The sequence below is a fragment of the Hemibagrus wyckioides genome, linkage group LG03, assembly GCF_019097595.1.
Source record: "Hemibagrus wyckioides isolate EC202008001 linkage group LG03, SWU_Hwy_1.0, whole genome shotgun sequence".
Lineage (NCBI taxonomy): Eukaryota > Metazoa > Chordata > Actinopteri > Siluriformes > Bagridae > Hemibagrus > Hemibagrus wyckioides.
In genome coordinates this window covers 26104470-26125145 of record NC_080712.1, presented here as the reverse complement: position 1 = coordinate 26125145, position 20676 = coordinate 26104470, and the positions used below count along the sequence as shown (strand labels likewise).

The following is a 20676-nucleotide window of genomic DNA, read 5'->3' as shown; positions in this document are numbered from 1 at the left end:
GTCTCTCTTTAAAATTTTCCACTGCCACTATAAATGATGTCATGAACTGCAAGCTTAAATCTAAAACTGAGACCTTACATTCAGAAGTATTTAATAATCTAGAAAATCAGAAGACTTGTATGAAACAATTTCAAAATTTAAACTGTAATAAAAAAAATGTGTTTACTGTTAGTATTTGATAACTGAGACACAGCACTAGTTTGGTTAGTGGAGGTAGATGAGCAGGGAAATTTTATTGCTGAATACCTACACTAGTGCTGCAGGTCATGACAGTGAAAAACAGCATATAAATGTGCCTTGTTCACATGTTACACACAGGAACTTTTCAAAATAGTAGCACATAAAATCCATTTAAGCAATTAGTGATATTTCTAATATTATGATATATTAGAAATACCATTATAAAATGAATGCGTACAACCAAAGACAACTTAATACCATTTAAAAACATTCCTCACAAGCTTAACAACAAGCAATCATTTATTGTTCATTTTTGTACATATTTTATTTGTTCAAATTTTGGGAAACTCAAGTCTTTTTGTATTGATAGCTAATGCTTCTGCCTCATCAATCACACCACTTAGCCTTGCACCTTTGCCTTACATCACAGCAGTGATTTTCCAATTAGACATTCTGCCAACTAGCATCAAATGCGATACTGCTGTTGACTCATACGAATTTGTGCAGTTGTGGGAATTGTGTGCTGAGCAGTGTACTCCTGGGGCTACATGCCAAATGTCCTCAGTGTGGACAGAGAGCAGTTGACATTATGGCTAACCTGTGGAGAGATGGAATATCTGATGAGAATCTCTTGAAAGGTCTTGCCTAGAGAATAGCTGCCTCAAACATTTGCTGCACAATTGGATTACACTAAAGCAAGGTTCTCAGTGTGAAATGGAGAGAATTTGAGATTTTGTTAGGTATTTAGATTAACAATTTTAATATGTAAATAAACAGTTAGAATTTGTAATATGTTACACAGTTTGAAAAGGTAATATAAATTCTGATTCATTTTTCATCATTCTGCATATTTATGTACATAAAGTATAAGATACATGTGTGAAGCAGAATCTGCTCATTATATATGATCTGACATACAATGTGTCCTGTTAGCTAGCAATCATCAAGAAAATAATCAGATTTTACAATAGGCAATAGGTAACTTTTAGTTTTTTGACAGGACCAAAAAAACCCAGAAGTGACAAAGTATAGTGAGTAATCTAGGCCTTTTCCAGTTTGATCTGGATTTTTCCTACTAATATGTATTCCTTAATTAGATTTTATGATTCTTGAGCATGTAACTTGAGTTTAACCTGCAATGTTAATACACTCACTCACTTTCAATAACTCCTTAATCCTAATCAGGTTTGCAGTGGACCCAAAGCCTATCCCAGGAACACTGGGTATGTGCAAGGAATCATAGATGGCATGCCAGTCCATTGGAGGACCCCATGCATGCACGCAAAATCACAGCCTAGGGGGAAAATTTTTTTTTAGCCAATCCTAATTCTAACTGGTGCTAACTGGGACGTTCTTGGGATATGAGAGGAAAACAAATGATCTGGAAGACATTGGTATGACTTTGCACAGAAAAGTCATACCAATTTGGCAAATTGTTAGAGCATGCACAGAAACAACATATAGATGGTCACCTTCACTCAGGATCAAATCCAGGACCCTGCATCTGTGAGGTGCAAAACTCTTCATTGTGCCACAATGCTATCCTTAAATGTTAAATTTGATATTTAAATAAATCAGGTTGTTGAAAATTCTAGTATACAGGTATTTTACGGAACTGAGTATTAAGTATGAGTAAAGGTTGGTGTTTCTCTTTTCCATAGTAAACATATAAGCAGTGTATAGCTACTGAATTGCCTGGCAATTCCATGTGAAGAAAAATGACATTTCAACTGCGCTTTAATGTCCATCATCAAAACGTTATTGGCGTATTAGTGGGGTGACATGTTGCCTCCCTTTACTGCTGTTTTGCTTTGATGGCTCAGCTCAATCAGGGATGATCAGTAACGTAGTTTTCATGCCCAAAGCCATCAGAATCATAGATCATCCATCATATGAAAGAAGCAGCGCGTACATTTATGACACTAGTGCATTTCCTTAAAACGATGTCTGAAAAATCTGCAGTCCTCTCCACGCAGATGTTATTGTTACTGCTGGCAAGCTGGTGTTCTGTATGAAGCAGCACCTTAAACCCCACTAGGAAATAAATATATTAAACCATAGTTGTGATGAACATTTTGCACCAGCTGCTCAATGTTTAATATGTCTAATCCTAATGGTAGATATTACAGCTAATATAATTTATTAGTATTTTCATAGCAGTTCTGTTTTGGTTACCACCAAAACAAACCTAAGATAACATCAGCATGTACCAGCTCAATGTGGATGTTTGCTGAACAATTTAATGAATGAATGGCTCTGCTTATCACCAGAACAGATCTTGGTTAACAATGGATCCTGGAAAATAACTGGCTTATTTGTGGAGGCCTGGTTCAATATCTGTCAACAGCATGTTCATACAGTGGAACTATGAAACAATATGATGTTGTGATATTGTATTAAATGTAGGTCAGCTGTACTCAGTAGCCAGTTGTGTGATTATGTTCTAGGCTACTATTGAGGCAGTGTTTAAGGCTCTGGGCTACAGAGTTCAGGTTTTAGCACTGCACCATTGATACTGTACCATGCCTGACCTTACACTCTGTACTGTGTTTGTGACAAGAAATCCTGCTTACCTTTTTTGTACAGGGATCAAAACTTCACTTGTATAAGGGAAAACCTTGTTCCTTCACTTTGCATAATTCTCAGTAGCAATGGTTCATCAGAAACCCTGACACCCACCAAAACAAACATGGATGCACACGCACACACACACACACACACACAACAAAATCAGAATACTAAATACTGAAATACATTGCATTAGGACTATAATAGAACTCTTCCATCATTTTCAGAGAATAGATATTCAGACATTCAGATGGAGACCAGCTCTATACAAGGCCATGTGTCTCCTATTTTGTAATCAAATTCTGATGATAAGTTTAAATGTAGAAGGTTTCACTTCAGCAAAACCAACATTCTTTCCCAATGTATACTACCAGCCTACTTCATTATCCACAATGTATAGAATAAAAGAGTTAAAGATGAAAAAGTAAGCATGACTCTTTTGATATGTTTTATTGTATATGGGTACCTCTTTGTTGTCATTATGTGCATAAATAGAAAAGTACAATAATCATTTAGAAATTTGCAAATGGCACCCACAAGGAGACAAATCAATGGTAAAGCACAATACAGACAACATGGAGCATGGAAAGTTGTGGAACAAACATAAATGAGAAAAGCTTTTTGCCACAATATATTGATTTAATGTATTAGATGGAACTAGGCATAGTAAACTTTAGGATAGTATTTGTGCTATATCTGAATTTAGTTTTCAATTCATCATATACAGGGATAGAGGAGATGGAAAGACAGATAGGGCTAAACTTAATCTGTGCCTATTTTTACTCAAAGCCATATAATTGAAATATAATCAAATTAAAATAGATAACATCAAATAAACAAAAAAGACAAAGACATAATAATGCTTTGCATTTGACATAGCATGACTTACCAGATGTGAACTGAATTGGATTTTACTGTTGGATTTGTTTCTTTTCCCAGTAGAATCCTGTACCAGTATTGACATCAGCAGGTCTCATATGCTGTAAATGTCATACTGTCTCTTCCCTCAGGTCATCATTGTTAAATGTCACATTGTTTAACCTCACAGTGTCACTCACATTAAAAATGCAGTGTTTAATTCTGTTCTTTACGCATCCACAAAAAAGCTTAAAAGTTAATTATCTAAACCTTGTTTATGCAACCATAAACAGAATACACATTTAACATATATGTGTAAACACAAACAACATTTGAACCTATTTGCTTTTTAATATTACTAAAAAAAATTAAAATAATAATAAAAAATAATAATAATAATAATAAAACATGAGCAAGTCACTGAATCTGTTGATGGATTTATGGAGCTGCCATGGTTGCTAATTTCAGAAAAAATGGAAAATATGATTTTCCTTTTCTGTAGAAAGCAGATGAAAGACTATGGGGTATTTAAACCCATTGCAATCAATGGAGATAAATTTTGCAAAATGCAAAACATTTACAGAAAAAAAAATACAAAATATCTGATCACATTACAGAGAAAAAAATTAAACAGTTAATAACAAGCTACATGCAACATTATTTCTGTAACTACGTACACTGCACATGTATTATTTCAGTAACTAAATGCATTTTCCATATACATTCCAAATGCTTTATGCATCCCCAGGCTTCAGAAAGTACAGTAAATACCACGAAAGGTAAAACAACCATTTTTTAATGCACAGTGACACACGACTTTCCAGTCCTGTTCCTGTACCAGTAAATCCACTCCTTACACATTTTTAATACATTAGAAAAATATACCTATACAACTGTATCTCATATGGCTTTAGCATAATAACATGCATGATACTACTTTATAACAAGCCTGAAGTTTAAACTACCTGAGGGTTTTTTCTCTCTATTTTTTTTCCGTTCTTTTAATATGCAGCACACACAAATAAAGTACCTTTTTCTACTCAGGTACAAGAAAAATAGTTACAATTCCTACCATGCCATGCTTCTCATTTTCAGGACACCCCAAAGCTATTTACAGCATTGTAGGGGTGCATGATAGATAGGTTATTGTGGGAAATAGCTTCAACTGCTACACTGAGATTCCAGATGAAGGGACTGTGTTACATGTGCTCTAAATACAGATGTTGCCATAGAAAGGGATAAAGCAGATGAATAAGTAAACCAATGGACAGAGAATATGGGGAGTTATGGTTTATAAGACAAATGGGGATCTCAATACCTGCTCTTAATGCCCCTTTGAACCAGAGAAGTTCTATTCCATGATGCCTCACCACTGCTTATTTAATCTGCATAATTAACCTGCATGCACACAACGCTACATTTTTGGACAAATGTTTTTGGACCTGTTTTTTCACTTCATTTTGCTTTTTTCCCACCTACTGAAAAGGAAGAGTAACATTTAAAAAAAAAAGATTGTCAGTGCCTGCTTCATTTAAAAGGAAGAACTGCAGATTATATTGAGTAATCCATAATAATTTAACAAACCATAAATAGATTTTTAGAGTAATAAATTCAGTTTTGATGGAAAGATTCATATGTGTGATTCTAGTACTACAAGGCTCCACTTCTCTGAAATCTCTGTTTAATATATTAATATCTATATTGCTTGTCTCATGGTTGGCCACACCATAAATGGGAGGTAAGTATAGAAAGTTGGAAGCTGTACAAAAAAGCAATACACCTTCCAACAACATTTGCCCAGTTCAGCTGCATATAGTTTACATCAAATTTTCATATTGATACACAATCATTACTTCTCAGTTTATTTTGTTTATTTTTATAAAAAAAAATTCACATCTTGTTAATGCAACAGACTAAATTTTTGTATCCTTGATATCTAACTATGTACTGCTTAAAATAATAATAACTGACCTGCATTGTAATCTTACATATTACATCACATATTATAGTGTTATTTTATTAGACAAATTATTTTTTAAAATCATGGTCAGTGATGGAAAACGTTTGTGAAACCTCTAGCCCATGACATGTAAATGGTGTTTAGAGTCAGGATACCAATAAACTGATGACTATTTTAGTTTTTTTCATTTTGAGACACCATAAGATGGAAGGGTTAAAGACATCAACTGGTCCACACTCATCCACCTTTTTAATTAAAAACTCCCTTTTTTTAATAAAACTCCCATTTTACAGAAATCAGCAAGGCCACAGTTTAGTCTACAAAAGAATGGTTCAGTTAGGATCCAAGGTTTTAGGTTAGACCTAGGCTAAATATATTCAATCTCATTTTTCACAACTCCACATGTTTCATTTTATACATTTCATGCTTCTTAATTTGGGCATTTATTTTGCTGACGTCTGAGGTAATTATTAAAACAATCAATTAGAAATAGATTTCAGATTTAAATCTATATCTACTAGAATTCTAGTAGGTCAAAGGCTTACATACACCAAGTTGACTGACTCAATAAATAGTCAGAAACATACCAGTAATTAATATAATGAAGCTTCTGGTTGGCCATTTGTTATAATTAGGCATTACTGGGTGGACACAGGGATGTAAAAGGGCCTGCCTATAAAGAGAGTACCTTTTTGCTCCTGATATCATGATAAAGTCTAAGCAAATCAGTCAAGGCCTCAGAAACCAAATTTTGGACCTCCATAAGCCTGGTTCATTAAGAGCAATTTCAAGGGTACCATGAATATCTGTACAAACTGTATTCAAATAAAAATCGTGAGACATTGTATAGTTAAGAATGGAGGCAGAAATTAACTCCCAGTGGTAAACATTTGACTAAAAGGTTTAACTTAACCAAAAACCAATAAGAAAGGAACTTGAAGGCACCATATACCAAATATATCAATTCACCTACAAGAGAGATACAGTGAGTAAAATAAGTACTGATCACCATTTTTCTCAGTGAACATATTTCTATAGGTGCTATTCACAAATTTTCACAAATTTTAACAACCCATGAAATCCACACATGCAAAGAAATCAAACCACAGACATAAAATTAAGTTATGTGCAATAATTTGAAATGATACAGGTATTGAACACATGAAGAAAAGGAGGTGCAAAAAGGCATGGAAAGCCAAGACACCAACTGAACTCAATCAGTTATTAGAAAGCAATCCTGCCCTTTTTCAATGCAAATTAATATCAGTTGGTTCAGTCCCAACTGATGGCCTATCAAAAAAGGTGTCACATTAACAAGGTGTCACACAAGATGATCACTCTCATGTGAACACATGAGAATGACAAGATGGTCACTCTCATGATGGAGAAAAGCAAAGAGAAACCTTATTGTTGCAAAACGTACTGATTGCATTGGTTAAAGAAGGATTTCAAAACTTCTGAATGTTCCAGTGTGCACTGTTGGAGCCATAATTCAGAAGTGGAAAGAATATCATTTTACCATAAACCAGCCTTGACCAGGTACTCCTCGCAAGATTTCTGAGTGAAAAGAATTATCAGAAGAATTGTCCAAGAGCCAAGGACCATTTGTGGAGAGCTTCATAAACACCTGGAATTAGCAGGTACAATTGTTTCTAAGAAAACAATAAGTAATGCATTTAACTGCCATGGCCTGTATGCACGCTCACCATGCAAGGATCCATTGCTGAAGAAAAAGCATGTTTAAGCTCTTAACCCCAAAAACACCATACCAACAGTAAAGTTTTGAGGTGAGAATATGATAGTGTGGCGCTGTTTTTCTGCGTACGGTACTGGTGAACTGCATATACTGTAATAGAAGGAAGGATGTATGGAAAAATGTACGGAGACATTCTTGATAAAAAATCTATTGCCATCTACCAGAATGATGAAGATGAAATGAGGGTGGACATTTCATCAAGACAATGATCCCAAACACTCAGCCAAGGAAACTCTCAGTTCATGTCAGAGAAAATTAAGCTGCTAGAATGGCCCAGCCAATTACCTGACTTGACCTGAAAGAACTAAAGATCAGAGTTCATATAGGAGGCCCACGGAACCTTCAGTATTTGAAGACTGTTTATGTGGAAGAATTGGCCAAAATCACACCTGAGCAATGCATGCATCAAGTTTCTCCATACAGGAGGTGTCTTAAAGCTGTCATTGCCAACAAAGGCTTTTGTACAAAGTATTAAATAAATTTCAGTAAGCGTGTTCAATACGTTTTCCCTGTGTCATTTCACATTATTACACATAACTTAATTTATGGACATCTCCAGTTTGATTTCTTTGCAGGGATTGCATGGGTTGTCAATATGTCAGTAGCACCTTTAGAAATATATTTACTGAGAAAAATGGTGACATGTTCAATACTTATTTTATCCGCTGTATATAGTACCATGACCTCTAGGCTCTGGAGCAAGGAAGAGGCCCCTACTCCAAGACTCAGACTGAGGTTTGCAGGTGATAATAATGATAAAGACCTAGCTTTTTGAAGAATAAAATTAGAACTGTTTGGCCATAATAATCAAATCTATGTATGGAGAAAAAAGGGTGAGTATTTAACTCAAACAACATCATCCCAGCTGTGAAGCATGTGGGTGGTAGCATCATGGGGTGGGGCTTTTTATTTGCTGTGACTGGCCTGCTTCAAAGAGTAGATCAGAAGAAGGAAGGAATACTGAAGCAACATTTCAAGACATCAGCTAGAAAGTTAAAACTTGTTAACGGCTGGGTACAGCAGGGCAATGATCTAAATATTATCTAAGTAACAACAGGGCAGCAAATTGAAAGTACTAGCGCAACCATCACAAAGTCCTGACCTGAATCCCACAGAACATTTGTGGATTGAGCTGAAAAAGTGTGTCAGTTCTGACAGGAGGAATGAGCAAAAATTCCAGCTTGTGAGAAGCTTTTGATTAAAATTTAAAAGGCTAAAAAAATGACACCAAATTAGGGCTGGGTGATGCTGCCCTTATAAATATATATATATATGTTTTGGGCAGGTGTGAAGAATGCTTCTTTCAAATATTTATAAAAAATAAATATATATTTTAAGTGTTTATAAATTTATAAAATGCAAAATGAGTGAACAGGAAAAACATCTAAATCTATTTGGTGTCAGGGAATTTGTAGGATCAAATTCAGGTGTATGATTAACCAATTACTACTAAAGGGAGTTTGTGGAAGACACTTTCATGTCACAGGCCATACACCATGTTCCTTTCCCTGCAAGACTGACCACAGCAACAAGATACAAGATAGTTATATTGCATCAGCAAGGTCACTCCCAGGCAAAGATTTCAAAGCAGACTGTTGTTTCAAGATGTGCTGTTTAAACTATTTTGAAGAAGCACAAAGACACGGGCAATGCTGAGGACCCTAGACAGAGTGGTCAGCCAAGGAAGGTTAATGCAGCAGATGAAAGACACATTATGCTTAATTCCCTTCAACATCGGAAGATGTCCAGCAATGCCATCAGCAAAGAACTGGCGGAAACCAGACGGACCCACTTATACCGATCTACTATCCGGAGAAGTCTTAAAGGAAGAATTGCGAATTCCAAAAAGTCATCCCCTGACTTGGAAACAAAGCTAAGCAACTCAACTATGCATGAAAATATAGGTGCCCTGGACTGAGACAAAAATTGAAATATTTGGTTATAGCAGGAGGCAGTTTGTTTGCCCAAAGGCTGGAGAGTGGTACAATATTGAGTCTCCGCAGGCAACAGTGAAGAACAGTGGAGGTTCCTTGCAAGTTTGGGGCTGCATTTCTGCAAATGGAATTTGAGATTTGGTCAGGGTTAATGGTGTCCTCAATGCTGCGAAACACAGGCAGATACTTATCCATCATGCAATACCATCAGGGAGGCATCTGAATGGCCATAAACTTATTCTGCAGCAGGACAGTGACCCCAAACATACAGCCAATGACATAAAGAACTATCTTCTTTGTAAAGAAGAATAAGGAATCCTGGTTTGACCCCCACAGAGCCCTGATCTCAACATTGTCAAGTATGTCTGGAATTTACATGAAGAGACAAAAGGATTTGAGGCAGGTTACATCTTCAAAAGATCTGTGGTTAGTTCTCCTAGATGTTTGGAACGACCTACCTGCCGAATTCCTTCAAAAAACTCAAGTGTGCAAGTGTACCTAGAAGAATTGATGCTGTTTTCAGGCAAAGGGTGGTCACACCAAATACTGATTTGATTTGGATTTCTCTTTTCTTTATTTACATTCAATTTTGTTAATTGATTAATTCTTTCTTGCTTAACTAAATGAAGGTTATTTAAAATAACTATAACTATTCTTTACTTCATTTGTTATAGATACTATTTTTGTATATTTACATTTTCCTAACATTTCTGGTCTTCTCAACTCCTTCCCCAGTTATGGACTGACATCAAATCAGAATGATTGCACACAGCATCAGAAATAACAGTAGACAGTAGCACTTCTTACCTTTAAATGAGTTCTACTGTGCATACAAATGCATACAACTATTTGTATGCTAAATACATATATGGACTTTACACTCACCATCCACTTTAATATATGGACAACTGCACATTCGTTCACACCAGCCAATGCTGTGGCAGCAGTGCATAAAAAGCAGATACAGATCAAGAGCTTCAGTTAATGTTCACGTCAAACTTCAGAGGGGGGGGGTGGCTGGAATCTCTGTTATTAACAATGGCATGGTTTTTGATGCCAGATGGACTGGTTTGAGTTTTTTTCAGAAACTGACGTTGTGCTGAGGGTCTGCAGACTGAAACATAAAAGAGATAAAAGAGGTCAGACAAAAATTACCAAATTGGTTTAAGTTGCCAGGAAAGATATAATAACTCAAATACACACTGTTCCTAACTGTGGTGATCAGAAAGAATCCGAATTGCAAAACATCAAACCTTAAGATGGGTAGGCTACAGAAGCAGAAGACCACGTCAGATTGTTCTCCTGTCATCCAATAACAGAGGCTATCATGGATACAGGCCACAGTTGAGGAAAAAACACATCTTTTACCAGTCTTCAGCTCTACTTTGGGTGAGTCCTAAGGCAAAGAGTGCCCATGATAGCCTCAAATTCTTGTTCTTGGCCTACAAGAGTGGAACCTGATGTGGTCTTGTAGCTTATCCACCAAGGATTGATGTGTTGTGCATTCTGAGATGCTTTTCTGCTCACTGGAGTTGTAAAGAGTGTTTATTTGATTTACTACAGACTTCCTGTCAGCTCTGAACAGTATGGTCATTATCCTCTGATCTCTCTCATCAACAAGGTTGTATGTAAATATTATCTGATGTTCTTGTATCTGAATGGCTTTATGCATGTGTGCTGCTGCCACATGATTGACAGAACAGAGAACTGCAATAATGTGCAGGTTTGCAGGTGTTCCTAATAAAGTGGACAGTAGGTGTACATTTTGCTCTTTGAGGAGGAAAATATATATCATTCATCTTACTTAGTCAGGGTGAAAAATTAATGAATTACCATTTACAAACACAGCAACTTACTTCCAAGCATGTACCAAAATTTCCTTTGTACTGATGTAGTATTTTTATATAACACTTATCAATTTTAAGTAAAAAACTAACTAAATATGAAAACATGTAAAATCTTGACTGGAATTACTTATTAACCAAAAAAAACACCCACCAAAGACTATATGCAACAGTATATGCAATCTTTTGACTCACTGACAATTGGATGTAGCAAATACTTAAAATCTGTCTGTCTTTTATTTTGAAATTAAACAGGAAATGTAATATATGGAGTTGTGAAAAAAGTTTACTTTAGCTTAAGATTTGGCCTCAGCTATACAGTATATTGCATGTTTTGATCACAGTGACCATTAAGGAAGAAGTGACTGAATTATTTTAAAAAGTATCTATGATCTAGAAGTCAAAATAAGATTAGATTATGCAGCATTAAAATGACCTAAAACACAAGAGCAAATCAACTATCAAAATAATGTTTTAGCGTGCCATAGAACCTTGTCCTCAATCCTATTAAAATGCTGCTAAATGATACCAAGAAAAACAAATCTCGCAAGACATCCCAACAATGTGGGTTGACCATTTCCTTAACACAATACCATCTACTCAATTACAATCATAAACTACAGTAAGCTTGTCCATCCATTCTCTAAACCACAGGGAACCTGGAGCTTACCCCAGGAGACTCAGGGCACAAGGCAGGGTAATTGTGTTTTTGACTGTTAAATAAAGAAATAGAACTTTACATTTTTTTTTTACCAATCCCACTATTATTACTTATTATTATGACTTCTCATTATAGATGATTTCATCAAAAAGAGTCATTAAATATCACCATGGATGATTTTTATTTGAGAATTAATTTAAAATATTAGATCATTCTAAAGGGGTCACAGACTTATTAACATTCAGCATGTTCTACATTTGACTTTTGAATCAAGATTATTTGCAATGCTCTTATTAGAAAGAGATGCATAGCTGAAATATAGGCATGTGCAATATGTTTGATAGTTGAAAATGATGTAACCTCAACCTACAGTTCCAGGAGGTGATCCTATATAACATAGATGATTTATATCAGTCATAGGCAATGCTCTATGTTTAAATTCCAGAGATTTTGGATTTCTTTGTTTGGGTATTGTCAGTTATAGCTGTGCTATACTAGGCAGTCCAAATATTTTAACTAGGTAAAAGCTAGAAAATCATGTATGCACCTAACTACTTTAACTATCTTTTAATATTAGAGTAACTGTGGTCCCCTGAAAAGGCTTAGGAAGGTATTTATGCAGTTTTCATACTTTATCAAGCCATATGGGGTGTCTTACTCCAGTGAATTCAAATCTATTACTATCTGAGTTGTAGCCTAATTTCCCAACCAGTGGGGTATCACAATAAATCCTGGCTCAAATAGATATCTCAAATACATCATGCAAATCATGCTGTTTCACTGGAACTTGTGGCCAAGGCAAAGTCAGACTATAGTCAAAACTATATCCTTCAGAACATCAGCGCTCCTGTACTTACAAAAGCTTTGTTATAAACTACAGTGTTACTCTTGATGCGTAAGACACCTTTACCTAGAGTCACTTGTCTCAGCCAATCTGTTGTTCATGATACCCAAAGCACCAACTCCACCAGAGAAACCATTGAGTCTTGAGCTTCCACAAACTGTCCTGGGGTACCCATTTGCAGACTCTGAGAGCTGTTTCTGCATGATGGCCAGTGATATTTTGTTTGAGCCTGCCAAGTCCCGCATGGAGATCATCTCACCAGAGAGCCTTCTACCCTCCCGGTCATTGTCACAAGGCCCCTCAGAGTCATATGTGTACCCAAAATGGCCCTGTCTGAGCCGTGATCCAGGGCGGATGGCATTGCGGCGCCCCAGGAAAGCACTAGCCTTGTTGCAGCGCTGGCAGCAAAGGCAACTCATTTTGCTCAGCATCCAGTTGAGCACCTGCTTGATCACAATGGAAATCACATTGAAGAGCGAGTAGATGCAGCAGACACCAGTCAGGATTAAAAGGAAGTTGGCCAACCGGTACAGACCCTGGTAGCTGTAGGCTTTGTTCTGGCTGCTCACTAGATCTCCAAAACCAATAGTGCTGAAGGTGACAAAGCAGAAATAGAGGGAGTCGAGGTAGGCCCAGCCTTCTATGGGGGTGTACATGGCTGAGGCACAGCAGGAGATGATGATAGCTGAAAGGCCCAGGATCAGCATCACATGATAGACAGAGGGCTTCCAACCAGGAAGAGTGCTGGCTGCAAAGTCCTGGCAGATTCCTGGTGGGAGGAGGCCACTAGTGCGCAAGCGATGTAGCCTAAAAGCTTTCATCACCACAGCTAACACGGTGATGATACGTTCTAGGAAAAGGTTAAAGAATAGAATAGTGGCTGCGCACCCAAGGAGACCATAGAAGATCAGAAACACTTTGCCAGCTACCGTCACTGGGGTTGTCATCCCAAAACCTAGAGGACAGAGACAGCAAAACAGAGATTTAGCAAAAACTGTTATATTCCATTCAATTTAATTTATTTGTATAGCTCTTCAATGGACATTGACATAACACAACTTTACAAGAATGCATAAATTAACGATTTTAATTTTACATTGTAAAAATTTCTATATCTGTTTCTTTTTACAAATTATAAGTGAGCGTCTTCTTGTAAATGTAACATATAACATTTTTTAAAAGTGTGTGTATATTTGCTTTATATATGGGATGCACATCCTTCCTGCCAATTCAATGTCCAATGTGTTGTATATATGGAATGTACATTCATCCTGTCAATTCAATGTCCAATGTGCTGTGTATATGGGATGCACATCCTTCCTGCCAACTCAATGTCAAAAACGTTTTCAGCTGCCCCTAAATTTAAAATGGCATCAGTGAAACAGTCTAATCCTTGATATTTCTCCAAGTCAGGGTGGCCGACAACAATAGACGGGAGTGAGTGTCATGCTGGGCTGTTCAGCTTGTGCCTCCTCCTTATGAACACAGTTATAAGGTGTTAGAAGTATTGCTCCACAATATTTACAGTTGAGGATTCTGCTTGGTCAGATTTTCCTCAAAGACAACTGCTTCTCTTGAAGCACTTGTTTGACAATACTCCAATTTATTTTATCTAAGATGGATCATTAGGTTTTGCCCAAACATTTAAAGTCTGTGCTAGCTTTAATGCATGCTGTAGTTAAAGCAAGAAGAAGACAATGCCAAACACTAAGAAAGGAGAGGAAAATTAGAAAGGAATGTATAATAGAAGCATTCTCACTGCTTATCTCTTTTTATAGTCCTACTGACTATAAAAAAAGACATACCAGTGATTTTGTGATGTTAAAAAAATGAGACCAAGTTAAATCATGTCAGCTCGTTTTAACTTTTACAAAACAAAATTCAAATGAAAAACAAATATAAATGTTGTAGAGGAAAGAAAAATAAAAAACGTACAATAACCTGGTTTCACACGTGTGCACACCCCTTAAAAAATATGTTGTTAATGCACCTTTCGTTTGGAATAAAGTACTCAGTCTTTCGGCTACAACCTATGCCAAGTGTATGCCAAGTTTATAACAAATTTAATACTGTACAAATATGGTCTGTAGTAATTATAATTGAACAATGTGAGTTCTCAAATAAAGTTTTAATATCTTTGCTTTAGAAAGTGAGATCAAGTACATGTAATGTAAGCAGCTTTGCAAATTGTGGCTTGACTGGTCAAGGACCAAAGATAATAACAAGATGTCCTTTTTTGAATTGTACCAAGACAGGGTTCCATCTATTCATTTCTGGGGAGACCTGAAAGAGAGTCACACTGGTGCCGAAACCTGGAAGACAGAGTAGCAGTGCTGGTAGCAGTGCTTCCACGCCAGACAGAGGATTGACAGGTGCTATGGAGCCTGGAACAGCCAGTGAGTGCTCCAGCAGTGGCCCTGCTTCATGATCTCCAAGATGGGATTGTAGGATGACCTAGAATCTCTTGTTTGCAGGGGAAGAGTGGGGCTGGCCAGACACACAGTGGACGCATGCTGCCATTATTGTTGGGGGAAGTCCAGCTCATCCAGCCGAGTTACCTGTTGAGTGTGGTGTTGAAGTTGTAGTCAAACTAGTGGCCACTGATGACAGTGAATTTGTAAATTGTTCTGGTTTTACTAATGCAGTGAGGTAATTAACCTATTAAGTCTAATTAACCTATAAAATCTAATTTAGCTGCCATACGTAGATGTCTACTTGATGGAGCTATTCTAGGCTTTAGTCAGAATATTATATGCATTTTATATGTATACTCAGTAATGGCAATGCTATATTCCTATATGACTTATCTGTTTCATTTTTAATTACCAACGTTATTATTACTATAATAACTACTTCCATCTACTATGCCATCATTCTATCTCTCTTTCACTGTTGTACTTGACACTCTTTGAGAGCTCTTTGCTGTCTCTGGTGTCTCTTTCATGAAGATACACAGATAGATAAATTTATTCATGTGGGCTTGAGGGAGAATGCTGCTTTATTCCACTCTTGGTGAATATGTTGAAACAGAGTGAAACTATAAAAAGGAGATGGAGCTTTAGTGGAACAACTTAGCTATCCCTAAGAACATAACACTAATATGAATTTATGGTAGATAAATATTCAAAATTCTACATCTTAACAGCTTAATAATGTGTAAATTCAACAAATGCAATAAATCCATAAAACTTGCAGTCAAAGTTTTCTACAGATGTTCACAAAATGAATGACTGATTCAAGTTCAGTGCATGTTGTACTACCTTTAACTGATGCAATTAAATGAATTGAATTGTCCTGAAATGTTACTATGGCAACCATTTTTAAATGCAGCTACCAGACTAGGTATCAGAATTGATCAACACTACCAAACATTAAACACTACATGTGTGTTCCAAATCCAGAGCATGGGCTATACACTAAAATTGAGTGCAGCTGAGCATAGGAGACTAAATTCACATCTACACACACATCTGCACATATATCTACACACACACTCAGAGGGAGAACAGAACATGCTACAGTCACATGCTATGGAAAAATAAAAGGGAGAAAGAGAAAATTGACAGATGCCAAAGTACACCAATAAGAACATCAGGATATCTGTCTTCATTTACTGTATTATCAGCAACCATGAAGACTAATTATGCAGAAATGTAAAGAAATTGTATGTCGTTTCACAACAGTGTCCCTAATTAAATATTAAATAGAGAATAAATAACTAAAGAAAGATAGCCAACACATACCATAAATTAAGACAAATAAGACTGAAAGCTGTATAAAACTAGGAAGAATTGCACTGAATTACATGGCATATTAGTCGATTCCTACTTTTAATGCTGTGCCACTGTTTATAACCGAGACTATAAGTGACCTACGAGTGACTGAAGTGGTAAGTTTAAATACATAATGTGCTATTGAAAATAGCAATTACCCTGCTTGGTGTTCATGATCAACCCAGTACAATGTAGATATATTTTTGTCCAACCACTTTTCAACTCCCTCCTAATTCTTTTTTCTGTACAGTGACCATAGACCTCTTATGATTAGCCCCAAATAATGACCAACTGTTTTTGTCATTATCTTTGTTTTACATGACTGCTGAAGCAATGGTCTGCAAAGAGATTAATAAGCATATACAGGATCTCATTGTTGTAAGGTACCGGTTAAGAAAGAGTTACAAAATAATTCCCAAATCCTTAGATGTTTCATAGAACTCTGTGAAAGTGGAGACTCAACAAATGGAGAAAATAGGGCATCACTGTGACATTACCGAGACCAGGATGTCCCTCCAAATGACAAGATGAAAACTTGCCAAGAAACCTACAGCAACATTAAAGCCACTGCAGAAATATCTTGCAAGTGCTCATCACTCCCTGCATGTGACAACAATCTTTGTATTCTTCACATGTCTGCGCTATGGAGTATGTATAAGTCAAGATAAAGGGAATTGTCGATAGCTCCAAATACAAATCTATTTTTCACAAAACCTGCAGTTAGAAAGGCCATCTGCAGGCCTTCTTGCCCAACAGCAGTGCCTGACCTCGTTAATTCTCTTGTGGCTGAATGAACAAATTCCACAGCCTGCTCAAAAACCTAAAGGAAAGCCTTCCCAGAAGGGTGGAAGATATTATAACAGCAAATGAAGACCTAAACTTGGAATGGGATGTCCAAAAAGCACATTTGAATCTTAAGGTCAGGTGTCCACAAACATTAGCTATATAGTGTATACTAATGGTGAAAAGGTGAAAAAAGATCTGAGATGATTTATCAAGCTTTAAATTTCATACAAAAGTCTTTCATTTTAAAATGGGTGTTGTAGAATTTTGTAAATTTACTGTATTATGTGTCAGTGTAACAACTCCTGGGGGGTTCTAAGAAATTTGAACTATGTGCAAGGTTGTGCTCTGGTTATCTCGAGAGGAACTGTCCCTGGTGTACATGACAAGCAAACGATATAAGTAGATTTTGCTCCCAGGAAAAATACCTTCTGATATTACTTAGACATATTTTCATTTTTCTGTGAAGTAATTAATTCATACAGTTACACCAACTACACTGGGATAGCTTGCTACAGCAAGAGTTTTTAATGGCAGTAGTACATCTGCATGATTTCTGCACCCAGTCACAGAAATATAGACAAACACATCAATGTTCTGTCTGACCAGCATCTGGGGCTTTTCTGCATTGCTTAAAAATGTCAGAGGAAGAAAGCAAACACAGAGCTTGGTGGTTTTGTGTATCAGTGATCAGAGAAAAAGATATCCTTATCATATCAGACACTTGTATTTGATTTAAGGATAAAGTGGGTACTGTAGATGAATGAAAAAAAGAAAGTTCTGCTCAATTCAAAGGCATAGTTCCGCTATGTTATAGTTTTCTAGTTTCTGTATATTAATTGTTTTTTGTTTGTTTGTTTGTTTGTTTGTTTGTTTGTTTGTTTTTACCTTTTTTCTTGTTTGTGCACCTGGTAAACTTTTGTTTTGGCCTACACTAAACATGTTACACACACATTCATCATGACCAAGGCCAGCTACTTACCAGAAAGATTTTTCTACCCATACATATTAATTTGCATGCACATACAAAATGACCAATGCATTCTTGCTTCTTAGTGACTCGTCAAACATGTACATGTTTTTCTCACTTGTTTTCTGGCATCAGCAGTGCAGCAGACTGGGAGCCTGAGGCTGTGTCCTGAACTTTAACAGCAAAGATATTTCCTAATACCATGCCACTGGCGTGATTGAAAGGGTTGAAGAGCTTATACTTTGCCATTGCAAGGCCAAACAGTAAATGTATGTATCCGAGTGAATATGTAGGGTCACAAGAGCAGCCATGTTGCCTGTAGCTACTGCACTGATATAAACTATTAGTCTACGTGTGTATTATAGTTATATATACTTCCACATACATTCTTGTAGTGCATATCTCTGACACCCGTGTGTACTTGGAGTACGAATGTTGCTTAATAAAATTAGTTAATGAAAAACTCAAATAGTATGACCTTTATAGTTAGTTATTTGATGCAATCTTGTTCTTCTAAATCAACAATAATGGACAAAGTAAATAAATGTAAAAAAAAAAACAAAAAAAAAAAACATATTTATTCAGTATGTTTATATTTACCGTTGCATTTTGCCTTACAGTCAAAATAAAGGTTACAAATTAATGGGAAACCCCTTTGTGTGAAGGGAATGTGGAGCACAATGGCCAGTTAAGCTGCTTTTTGTTACCTCAGGAACTCAGCAACATTTAACAACTCACCGATAGTTGACACAACCGTTGCCACAAAGTAAAATGCCCCCGTAAAATCCCATCGCGGTCGCAGGGCATCGGCCCGGATCCCGGCGGCCGCAGCGGTTTCGTACTCGCGCAGGAAGGTGCTAAGTTCGTGCACGCTGATGTTGAAAGCGTCGCTGAAGTTGTGCAGTGTGCGATTCCAGCGAACTCGGGCTCGCACCTCCGACGGCCGCTCTATAGCTGAGAAGACCGCAGCGCCACACAGAAGGTATATGAGGATGAGCAGCGCCAACAGCACGAAACGCCCGTTATCCTCGTTGATGTGCAGCGAACGGCAGCCCGGGAGTCTCTGCCGCGCGGACATCGTGCACATTTCAGCACCACGAGCACGCGGGACAGCGAGCAGCTCCACCCCGGGGCACACAACCACAATGGGCAGCACCGGTGCACCTGCTTCCCATCTTTCTAAAAAAATCCAAACCACACCGCGAAACGTTTTTTTTATTTAGCTCAAAATGAGAAACACAATTAAGTTCAGCGAGATTCCAAATGTACTCGTCGTGAAGAATCACTAAAACGCTCCATTTCACTCCATTTCACATTCCACTCCAAAGGCGTAGAGATACGGGTATCCTAACTGCTACTATGGTATTCGCTATCGAGCCAATGACTAAATAATGATTTTATGTCAAAATATTTGGCGACTATATTATTGGACTCCTTTCAGCACCAGCAGCCCGCGGGACAGCAAGCAGCCACGCCAGGCAACACAAGCGCTCGCGTCTGTCCAGAAATCCCTCCCTAAAACTGTGTTAATTTTTATATCGTCATGACAAAATAAACCTATTCAGCAATCACGTGTGGGTTTATGAAATCAAGTCATCCTCTGGGTGGGAAAAGTCATGTCACTGCATCCTGGGGCGCACAAATTGTGAATGGATCCATTAATTAGTGAACGAAAATATAGCATCAGTGTCCAGTGGGGGAAACTCCGCTTTTTTTTGTCGGTTGAAGCAGTGTTCACTGATGCGCCCTGCTTGTTGCCGGTTTATGCGGATTGTATAGCCATATGAAGCAGTGTGCACAGCGTTTGGGTCGCTGCACCAAACTGACCGTCCCAAGGAAACGCATAAATCATTGCAAAGGATATTACGTGATCCCTGAAGTGGGGCACCCTAATGAAAGGGACGCGTGTATAGCCTTTTCGTCAGGATCATCTTTGAACAACGAACACTAAAAATTAAAGATTTAAAGAAAAGACTGGATGCCTGGATGCGGTAGAGCATCGCAACCAATTTGGGCACGCTTCCGGAAAGGTTCTTATTTCGCGACATTAAGTTGTATATTTGTATATTATTATTATTATTATTATTATTATTATTATTATTATTATTATTATTATTATTATTATTATTATTGATAATCGCATGAACAGGAAAAGGCAAAAAACCAGGACCATGCGGTTCAGTGGTGGTTGATGCATAATCTCTGCACATTTTTAATCCAACGGCGCATGAAAATGATCTCGTTTTCAGTTTCTTGCATTCCCTCTTTGTTTTCTCATAGTTATTTCTACGTGTGAACTGAGCCCCCCTTGATGAGGAAAGAAACTGTCATCAAGGTGAAACTGTCTTCATTGGTGTTAAGTGAAACGGGGAAGCTCAACCCTTGTAGCGCGCGAGTAAGGAATGGAAGCTGAAAGGAGGGGCTTCGCCGAAACGCGCAAAAATAATACGCATGCGCGGTGTTAACAAAGCGCGCGGCACTGCGGAAACTCAGAGAGTGTGTGCCAAAATTCCGCGTACTTCTACATTTTTTTCAAATACGCATT

The 20676-nt window shown here is 37.3% G+C and overlaps 1 protein-coding gene across 1 annotated transcript; it reads right to left on the bottom strand.

Moving 5' to 3' along the window:
* Positions 1-3214: 3214 nt before the first annotated feature.
* On the bottom strand, positions 3215-19940 carry kcnk12 (potassium channel, subfamily K, member 12). The gene is made up of 2 exons (XM_058380129.1): positions 18870-19940; positions 3215-13560 (listed from the first exon to the last, which is right to left on the bottom strand). Exons 1-2 carry the CDS (start codon positions 19216-19218, stop codon positions 12668-12670), a joined length of 1242 nt encoding a protein of 413 aa, XP_058236112.1. The 5' UTR covers positions 19219-19940; the 3' UTR covers positions 3215-12667.
* Positions 19941-20676: the final 736 nt, after the last annotated feature.

Coding starts and splice junctions, on each gene's coding strand:
- kcnk12 (XM_058380129.1), bottom strand. CDS start 19,218: ATGTGCACGATGTCCGCGCGGCAGAGACTCCCGGGCTGCCGTTCGCTG. Junction 13,561..18,869: donor AACGGTTGTGTCAACTATCG/GTGAGTTGTTAA, acceptor TCTGTCCTCTAG/GTTTTGGGATGACAACCCCA.